The sequence below is a fragment of the Rhinolophus hipposideros genome, assembly GCF_964194185.1.
Source record: "Rhinolophus hipposideros genome assembly, chromosome: 14".
In the NCBI taxonomy this organism is placed as follows: Eukaryota; Metazoa; Chordata; class Mammalia; order Chiroptera; family Rhinolophidae; genus Rhinolophus; species Rhinolophus hipposideros.
In genome coordinates this window covers 61,029,120-61,039,824 of record NC_138060.1, presented here as the reverse complement: position 1 = coordinate 61,039,824, position 10,705 = coordinate 61,029,120, and the positions used below count along the sequence as shown (strand labels likewise).

Genomic DNA, 10,705 nt, shown 5'->3' with positions numbered 1-10,705 from the left:
TGCACAAGAGGGTGCACAGGCACAGCGGTGGTTCTTGCTATGGGCCTTATTCCCTTTTCTCAAGGTACATGCTTGTCCTCGTGAGCTCCTCAGCTTCTTTCTTTGCCTGTGGCTCCCAAATTACTGTGTCATTGAAACTCCTACTATCTTCAAGGCCTTCACCGTTTGACATCTCACAGACCTCCTGCCAGACTTCTGAGGGTCTTACGGTCATTCCCCCATTCCACCCAGTGGCCATACTTTTGCTCTCGCTGTCCACTATGCTCAGATGGCTTTCCTCCTGATCTTCTTGTGGTCCAGTCCTGCTCAGGCCTCGGAGTCAACTTGAGTGTGTCACCCCTAACGTGGGCCCTCTTGCTCTCCACCACAGCCAGAACCACACTGAGGAGGTAATGTGTTCCTGCGTCTTGCTCTGGACTGTGTCTCTGACGCCTAGTAAGTGCTGGCAAACAAGAGGCTCTGAGCGTGTACTGAAAGGATAAATGAGAGGTCTTCACGACTGGGAAGGAGGCACTGACGACTCCGCTTGGCCGGTAGATCCCTCATCCCAGCTCCTCAAGCAGGGACCGGCCAGAGCGGGCGGGCAGCTCAGCGGCGCACGCGCACTGAGGGCCGGCGCTCGGCGGGGGCGCGCACGCCCGCGCCCGCGTGCGTCACAACCCGGGCTCCTGCTCCGCCGTCCCGCCTGCCAGCTCGTCGGTGCCCGCGGCGGCGGCGGCGGCTGCCCAGTGACAGCGGCGGCGGCACCAGGCCGGCGGTAGCTAGGGTAGGATCGTGCGGCCCGGAAACACACAGGCGGCCGAAGGGCGGCGCGGCGCGAGGAAGGCCTGACCGGGGTCGCGCGTGAGGAGACCTCGCGGGCGCGGGGCGAGAGGCGGGCGTGAGGGAGCGCGGAGGCAGTGGCCGCCGGCGGCCCGGACCCGCCCGCCAGTCCTCGCGGTCGCCGCCGGCATGAGCCACATCCAGATCCCGCGGGGGCTCACGGAGCTGCTGCAGGGCTACACGGTGGAGGTGCTGCGGCAGCAGCCGCCCGACCTCGTCGACTTCGCGGTGGACTATTTCACCCGCCTGCGCGAGGCCCGCGCCCAAGCCTCCAGCCCGCCCGCCACCCCTCCTTCCGGCTACCAGGGTCTAGAGCCCAGCCCTGGCCTTGTCGCCGACGAGAACGGGGACAGCGACAGCGAGGACGACGAGGACCTGGACGGTAGGCGGCGGGCCGCGCCGAGGTTGCGGGTGGGAGGACGGAGGGAGCGGGGCAGAGGGGCTTGGAGCGCCAGAGGGGCTGCGAGGGTCCAAGCCAACCGCCCTGGGCGGAGACCCTGGAGCGGAGTATGTCGGGGCTCCCCGAGCCGCCGGCGTGAGCCTCGCGTGCGCCGCTTCCTAAGCGAGCTCCTCGGTGCCCCGAGCCTAGGAGCGCGCCGAGTGAGTTGTCTCATCGGCCTCGAAGGAAACGTGCGCTCCTGTGGCCCGCGTGGTGGCGCGGAGCTCGCGTTCGCTTTGCTGGAGGAGCCCTCGCCTCGGCTGGAGACCCTGCGCACGGTTTCGTTCCGAAGACAAGGACATCCCCTGACTCGTGTTGAATAACCAGGACGATAACTGTTTGGAAAATTATTTGGTGAAAAGTTATTGGGAGCAAACGTCAAGCATAGACAGAATTAGAAAAGATGAAATGAACCCCTAGATGCCATCACCCACATGCAAGAGTTTAAATGTGTCACAAATGGTTCATCTATAGTATCGTGTTTTTTTTTTTCCCTTTGCTGAAGTTTTTTTTTTAAAGCAAATCCCAGTAAGGTCATTTTACCCCTGCCTACTTGAGTATGAATTTCTTAAAATATGGACTCTGGGAATATTTATAGTTTGTAATTTGGCTAAAAGAATTGGATCCAATTTGGTGAGGGTAAACAGTGACTGTCTTGTTTAGCATATGGGGTGCAGGAAAGAAAACAAGGAACGTTTTCTATGTCTGATTTCAGCAAGGTTGTCGAAAAGCAATTCCCTATATACCTTGGTTGCTTCAACATAGCTTTTGTCAATTTAACAATAGACTTACCTACTTTTGAACAGCCAAAATTTAACAAAACAATGAAAACATTTGAGAGACAAAGTTAGAAACTTAGTGTTATTAGACCATAGTGAAAAAGAAAAACTAGTTCTGAGTTGAATGCACATTAAGTCATGATGGCAAGGAGTTAATTATTGGTCGTTGCTGTTGTAAGCTTCAGTGTTCTAGCCAACTTCCCTGAGTTTATTCATGCTAAGACTAGAAATTGCTTTTCCGTGCTTCCCGTAACTTATTACACATTAAATTGTTGGGTTTTTCACCCTAAACTGGGAATCAGAAATTGTTATTTCCCAAATCTCTGCCACAGATTTGCTTTGTGGTCTAAGACAAGTTGTCAAACCTGTTTGGTTTCAGATTTACTTACCTTTAAAACGGGGTAGTGACAACAATTTCCCAGGGGTAAATATGTTTTTAAAAGCTTTATTTTAGGAATGACTCCTACGTTTGTTTCACTGTCATATCTACAAATCACAAAGCTGTAACGTGCTTTGTGACAGTTTTTTTCCTGGTCTTTTGTTTCGTTTTTAAAATTTATTTTTCAATTATAGTTGGCATACAATATGGGGTGAAGTGATTACCCCATAAGTCTAGTATCCATCTGCCACCATATATATGAATACTTACCACAATATTACTGACTATATTCTCTGTGCTGTTCTTTATATCCCCGTGACTATTTTTATAACTGGCAATTTGTACTTCTTAATCCCTTTCTATTATTTCTATTTGGGTTTTCACCCAAACCACCTCCCATCTGGTGAGCATGAACACCAATTGCAACAGTTTTTTACACAAAACTTTACAAATTAGTCTCAGATGAGTAAAATGGAGTTGATAAATTTTGTGTTGTCTTCATTCTTTGTTATTTTTGATATCTTTTTCAAAATTGAGTGGACCCAGATCTTTGTAACCCTGTGCTTTATTTTTCTAGCATTTAAATGTGTTTTGTTTATATCTCTTAAATGGCTGTGCTACATATATAATTATAGAAATCAACACAAGGTGAACATCTATTTACAAATAATAGACGAAAGCATTGCACACAATGAGATACCACTTCACACTCATGAGGATGGCTGTTATGAAAAAGAGAAAATAGCAAGTGTTGGTGAGGATGTAGAGAAGTTGGAAACCTTACTCATTGCTGGTGGGAATGTAAATTGGTCTGACTGCTATGGAAAACAGTTTGGTCGTTCCTCAAAATGTTAAACAGAATTACCATATGATCGAGCAATTCCACTGCTATGTATATACCCACCGGAATTGATAACGGAGTCAAACAGATACTTGGATGCCAGTGTTCATTGCAGCATTATCCACTGTAACGAAAAGGTAGTGTCCTATCAACTGATGGATGTACAAACTAAATGTGGTCTATGGTACGTGCAATGTAATACTATTCATTCTTAAAAAGGAATGAAACTGATGCATGCTACAACGTGGATGAACCTTGAAAACATTATGCTACTCCATTTGCTAGACACCAAAGGACAAACATTGTACGATTCCGCTTATATGAGGTACCTAGAATAGGCAAATTCATAGAGACAGAAAATAGAAAGAGGTTACCAGGGACCGGTGGAGCAGGTAATGGGGAGTTGTTGTTTAATGAGTATAGAGTTTCTATGAACAGTTTTGATATCAAACAGCACACCAAGTATGAAGTATTTTGATGCGTATTTAACTCTTGGGAAAGCCTAAAGAGTTCAGGTTTATTAGTAAGTTACTCTAATCGAACCCTCATAAGAACAACTCATTAACATTCAGACTTGATTCACTTCTGTAAGTATGAAACATTTATATTTGTGGGTCTCCCAGCATTTTATTTTATTTTATTATTTTATTTATTTATTATTTATTTTTTGGTAACAAGTTAATGGAGATTGAATTCACATAACGTATAATTCACCCATTTAAAGCATATAATCCAGTGGTTTACGTATGCTCACAGATATATGCAACCATCACCACAGTCCATTTCAGAATATTTTCATCACCCCAATGAGAAACCCCGTACACTTTAGACATCACTTGCTAACACCCCCATTCCCTTTAGCCATAGGCAACCAGTAATCTCTGCTTTCTGTCTCTATTGGTTTGTCTATCACGGATATTTCATATAACTCAAAACAATATATGGTTTTACGCTCCTGGCTTTTTTCACTTAACATGATGTTTTCAAAGTTCACCAATGTTGTATCATATATTAGTACTTCATTTATTTTTTATGCTGAATATTTTCCCCCTGTATGCATACATCACATTTTATTTATTGATTTTTCAGTTGATGGACATTTAGGTGGTTTCCACTTTTTTATTTTTTTTAATTTTATTGGGGAATATTCGGGGACAGTGTGTTTCTCCAGGGTCCATCAGGGCCTATCAGCTCCAAGTCGTCCTTCAATCTAGTTGTGGAGGGCGCAGCTCAGCTCCATGTGCAGTCACCGTTTTCAGTCTTCAGTTGCAGGGGGCGCAGCCCACTATCCCATGTGGGAATTGAACCGGCAACCTTGTTGAGAGCTCGTGCTCTAACCAACTGAGCCATCCAGACGCCCCAGTTTCCACTTTTTGACTACTATGAGTAATGCTGCTCTGAACATTCATATGTACAAGTTTTTGTGTAGATACATATTTTCATTTCTCTTAGGTATATATATACCTAGGAGTAGAATTGTTGGTCCGTGTGGTAACCTTTTGAGGAGCTGACAGACTTCCAAAAATGGCTGCACCATTTTACATTCTAACCAGCAGTGTATTGAGGGCTCTAATTCCTCCACATTCTTGTCAACACTTACGTTTTTATTGTAGCCAACCTAGTGGGTGGGAAGTAATACCTCATTGTAGTTCTGCTTTGCAGTTCCCTAATGATGTTGAACATCTTTTCATGTGTTTATTGGTCATTTGTGTAGCTTGGAGAAATGTCTAGTCAGGTTTTTTTGTCCACTTTTTAATTGGGTTATTTGTCTTTTTTTTAATTCAGTTGCAAGACTTCTTTATTATAAACAAGTTCTTTATCAAATATGTGATTTAGAAATATTTTCTCTCATTCATTGGGTTGTCTTTTCCCATTTTTGATACTGTCTTTTGAAGCACAAAAGTTTTTAATTTTGATGGTGTCCGATGTATTGTTTTCTTTTGTTTGTGCTGTACGTGTCAAATCCATTGCCAAATCCAAGGGCTTGACGATTAACCTTTGTGTTTTCTTCTTTGTTTTATAGTTTTAGTTCTTACCGTTAGGCCATTGGTACATTTTGAATTATTTATTGTATAAGGTGTGGGGTACTTTATCTTTTATGTGTGGATATCTAGTTGTTACAGCATTATTATTCTTTTCCCATTTAATTGCCTTGTACTCTTGTTGAAAGTCAATTAACTGTAAATGTGATTTGGAGAGTATTGTTTCTAACTCTCAATTCTATTCCACTGATCTATATATATCTGTCTGTATGACACTACTACGCTGTCTTGATTACTGTAGATTTATAGTAGTTTTAGAATCAGGGAGTGTGAGTTCTCCAACTTTGTTCTTTTAAAAAATTATTTTGGCTATGTTGGGTCCTTTAACTTTCTATATGAATTTTAATATTAGCTTGTCAATTTCTGCATAGAATCCAACTGGGATTTTGCTAGGGATTACATTGAATATGTGGATTAATTTGGAGAGTATTGCTCTTTTAACAGTGTTAAGTCTTCTGATCTATGAATGTGGGATGTTTTTCCATTTATTTAGATCTTTAATTTAGAAATTAAAGAACAATTGTACTCTGTAGTTTTAAAGTATAGGTTTTGAACTTTTGTTAAATTTGTTAAATGTATTCCTCATTAATTTATTCCTTTTGATGCTATTGTAAAGGGAATTGTTTTCTTTATTTTTTTTATTTTTAAGATTTTTATTGGGGAAGGGGGACAGGACTTTACTGGGGAACAGTGTGTACTTCCAGGACTTTTTTCCAAGTCGAGTTGTTTTCCTTTCAATCTTAGTTGTGGAGGATGCCATTCAGCTTCATGTTGTCCTTTCAGTCTTAGTTGTGGAGGGCGCAGCTCAGCTCCAGGTCCAGTTGCCATTGCTAGTTGCAGGGGGCACAGCCCACCATCACTTGTGGGAGTCGAACCAGCAACCTTGTGGTTGAGAGGACGCGCTCCAACCAACTGAGCCATCAGGGAGCTCAGCGGCAGCTCAGCTCAAGGTGCCGTGTTCAATCTTAGTTGCAGGGGGTGGAGCCCACCATCCCTTGCGGGACTCAAGGAGTTGAACCGGCAACCTTGTGTTTCCTCTAATTCCATGTGGGAATCGAACCGGTAACCACCTGAGCCACCGGGCCGGCCCGGGAATTGTTTTCTTAATTTCATTTTCAGATTGCTCATTACAAGTGTATAGGAATATACTTAATTTTTTATATATTGATCTTGTATTTTGCAACCTTACTGAACATGTTCATTAGTTAGAACAGTTTTTTAGTGGATTCCTGAGGATTTCCCCCCAGCATTTTTTACTGCATGTAGGAGTTGGTCCACATTTATTTGGGAATGGCTAATAATATTCCTGCAGTCCACAGGTCTGCATCTCAGCACGATTTTGACACTGATGAACACCCCCTGTTGAAACTCTGTCCCTGCTTGGCATCCATGTCATCTTTTCCTTGGGTTTCCATCCACCCCTTGGCCTCCTTTCTGCCCTTTAAATACTGGTTGGTGATCCCTGGAATTAAGTTTACTTTTTCTCCCTCAGTGAGCAGCTCTCTTCCTGAGCAGTTTTTACTGCCTTGAATCTGAATCTTCAAAACTACATACAGGTCAGAACTTTCTCTGCTGAGACACCTATTGATGCTCATCTTGCCAGCTGGTCATCTTTCATTCATCTGTCAAACTCAGAATGCCTAAAACCAGTGTCATTAGCTTACCTGTCACACCGCTCTGTTTCCTCTAATTCCTGAGGCAAGAAACCCAGGAGTGAGTCTATCTAAATTTTTGTCTCTGTCCCTATCTCATCTCTTATGTCTCTCTCTTTCTATCGCCTGCCTCTCCCATCTTTTCCTTTCTCATTGTCTCTGCCTTGGGTTTGGCTTTTATTGCTTTACAGTTGGATTCAGCTGAGCTCATCTCTCCTACCCTATCCATTCTCTACACGTTTTTTTCCTTTTTTAAAGTTGTGATAAAATATTCATAATGTAAACTTTTCCATTTTAATAGTTTTTAAGTGTGCAATTCAGTGGCATTAAGTACATTCACAGTATTTTGCAATCATCTTTTCAGTTTAAGTAAACTTTTTTTTGAAGTAAAACGCAAAAAGGTGCACAAATCCTAAATGTGCTGCTTGATTGTTTACAAAGTGCACACCCTGTGTCTCCCATCAACTAGATGAAGAGGTAACCAGTTTCTTCATATCATGGGCATACATTTTACATCTTGTAACCATAAATACAGTTGTGCAGTAAGGATAACTGGCATTTATTAAGCCTTCATTCTGTACTAGTGTTCAGCAGTTTATTTGTGTTATCTCACTCAATCCTTCAAATTCTTTAGGTAGGATTTGTAAATATCTCCATTTTACAGGTGAGGAAATTGAGGCCTAGAGATTACCCACATCATATAACAGGCAGGATTTGACTCTAGGCTGGAGTTACTGCCATCATACTATTCATATTACTTCATGCCTGGACTGCCTTTTGTTTTTTCCTTGCCTTATTCTTTATTTTTTACAAAAAAGACTGTAAGCATGTTACCGAGCAGTGGCTGGCTGCCAGATACCATAGAAGCCAATACTATGGCACTGGCTTTTGAAAAAAGAAAAGCTTTTATTTGAGAGTTTGGCTGGCAAGGAGACAGGAGGCAAGGTTCGAATCAGCCTCCCCCATCCAGGGCTCAGGGCCGGATCTTAAGGTGTTTCAACAAGGACCCTTGGCGTCTAAAAGGGTTATGGTGAGGTCCCACTGTTCTGGTCATGTCCCCGTCTTTTGGCTCCGTGGCGGGGAGCAGTTCATGGTTCACAAATACTACTTGTGAGTGGTATTCACTAGTGTTACTCCTAAGGCAGAAGATTTGGTTCTGTGTCTCACTAGAAACTGTATAGGACCAGTTTGAGCCGGTTGGTTCTGTGTTTACAGCATTTAAAAATTTCTCTACATAGTTGTCTTTTATTGTGGATTCTTTTACTGTGGTAGAATATACATAAGCTTTTCTGTTTTCCCATTCTAAAGTACTCTTTTCATTTCTCTTGGGTATATACCTAGGAGTGGAATTGCTGGTCATATGGTAATTCTATGTTTAACTGTTTTCCAAAGTGCACAATTTTACATTCCCACCAGGAATGTATGAGGATTCCAGTTTCTCCACATCCTGTCTAACACTTGTTTTTGTCTTTTAAAATTTTTTTTTGCAGTGAAAGTCACATAACATAAAATTCACCATTTTAAAGTGAACAGGCATTTAGTACATTCACAGTGTTGTACAACAACCACTTCTATCCAGCTCTGAAATATTTCCATCACTCCAAAGTAAAACCGGTCCCCCATTACGCTGTTTCTCCCTGTTCTCTGCTGCTCTTCCCCCCCTACGGCAACCACCAGTCTGCATTCTAGCTCTGTGATGGGGATTTTGTCTCGCTTCTGCCACTTAGCGTAATGCTTGCAAGGTTTATCTACATTTCAGCATGTATCAGTACTTCATTCTTTTTTATTGCTGAATCGAACTGGCAACTGTGTTGTTAAGAGCTCGCGCTTTAACCAACTGAGCCATCCGGCCGCCCCTGCCCCACCCACACTTGTCCTTTTGGTGATGGTGGCGAGCGGTGTCTTACTGTGGTTCTGCTTCGCATTTCCCCAACCACTAATGGGCAACGTTGTTTCATGTGCTTGTCCGTTTGTATATCACCTTTGGAGGAGTGTCTGTCCAAGCCCTTTATCCATTTTTAATTGGATTATTTGTCTTTTTGTTGTTGAATTGTAAGGGCTCTTTATATGTTTTGGACACTAGTCCCTTACCTGATATGTGATTTGCAAATATTTTCTTCCACTTGTTGTATTTTTACATTCTTAAAGCACACAAGTTCTAAATTTTGGTAAAGCCCAATTAACCTTATTTTTTCTTTGGTGCTTATTCTTTGGGTATAAACACCCATCTGCTTTTTCTTTGTCTATACCCTAGCTCTCCTCTTTTGCTTGGACAACCACAGAAGTTTCTTATCTTAGATGCCTTGCACTCTCCAATCCATTCTTCACCCAGTCGCCAGACAGATTTTTATTAACAGTGGAGATTAGATCACTTCACTCTTCAGTCCCCTCATTGCAGTGGAATGAAATCCACATATCTTCCAAAGTCCTGCAAGACGTGGTCCCTGTTCTCTCTCTTCCTTCTCTCTCCAGCCTTCCCCCTTCCTGCCTGCTAAGCTTGTTTCTACACTTGCCAGGTTCTTTCTCTCCCCAAGTAATCTGTGATTGCTGGTGGCCCTTTCTGAATCTCTCTCCCCTGGCTCTGACCAGCTGGCTCCTCTCTTCCTTTAGGCCTCAGCTTCCGGGAAGCTTTTCCTGCCTAGAGTCCCTCTGTTGTTGGGGCTCAATAGCACCCCAAGTGGTTACTTTAGAGTTCTAGTAATGATTTAAAATTCTCGTTTTTTGTTGTTTTTCTCTCAATAGAACAGAAGCTCTGTGACAATGAGGAGCTTTGTGTCTTGTTCTTTGTTTTATCTCAGTGCTTAGCATTTAGCCTGACCCATAGAGGATACTTCAAAATCTCTTGTTGAGTAAATGAGTGAATGAATGACCGAGGAGCTGATTTTGGAGACTGATACCGCAGAGCACAGTGGGGGAGCACGGAGATGAGCGCTAAGGGTCTATGGTTGGTCAGTAGTGTTGGAAGCAATGGAGAGGTCAAGTCAGGTCAGGCCAGTGATGACGTGGCTGGACTCCGTGGTACTTCTCAGAGATTGAGGCTCCAGTTGGGTTGTGTGGTGGAAGAGGTGTGTTGTCGGTGGGTGAGGGAGTGTGTGTGTGTGTGTGTGTGTGTGTGTGTCCGTGTGTCCACCCGCCTGCAGAAGATTCAGACAAGGAGTGGAGAATATTTGTGAAGAAGTGAAGAACTGACTGAGTGGTAGCTTAAAGAGAGGTCGATTTGAGGGAATGTTTCTGGTTAAGGTAGAGTCATGTTCATGTGCCAAGGGGAAGGAGCCAGTGGAGAGTAGCAGCTAACGGAGCAAGGTCCTAGAATGGGCGAGTGGTTAGAACGGAGGGAATAAGTGGGGACGTATCGTATTCAAAAACTGGAAAGAAATGTTATTTGTCTTAGCAGTTATTTAAAGGGTAATTTAAGGTTTTACTCTTTTATGCCCTTGATTCAAGACCTTCTCTTTTACTTACTTAAATCTGATAAATGTGAATGTTTAAGCTAAGGGAAAATTATCTCTTTGAAACAAGTTATTGATTTTTCTGGCTTATCTGTCTAGTGGCCATGTTGAATGCCATGGATATATGAAAGAGAAACAAATGCATTTCTTTTAAAGGTTTATATAATTTAGACCTTTAGAATCTTTTATCTAGAAATGGAAAAGGCAGCTTATTGAGACTTCTTTCAAATCTCAAAACTTCAGTATGTGAGCAGAGATGAGCTGTTATTTCTGGATGATTTTATTGTTTGGAAATTTTCATT

At 42.8% G+C, this 10,705-nt stretch overlaps 1 protein-coding gene across 2 annotated transcripts in view; it reads left to right on the top strand.

Moving 5' to 3' along the window:
- Positions 1-505: 505 nt before the first annotated feature.
- PRKAR2A (protein kinase cAMP-dependent type II regulatory subunit alpha) overlaps positions 506-10,705 on the top strand; it is a 73,054-nt gene continuing 62,854 nt past the window's right edge. The window contains exon 1 of one of the 2 annotated variants that reach the window (XM_081073317.1): positions 506-1,204. In XM_081073317.1, coding sequence (XP_080929443.1) covers positions 952-1,204 — 253 coding nt within the window. In that variant the 5' untranslated portion in view covers positions 506-951. Of the gene's footprint in view, positions 1,205-9,863; positions 9,940-10,705 lie in introns of those variants that run through there. The other variant, XM_081073318.1, reaches the window with a different exon arrangement.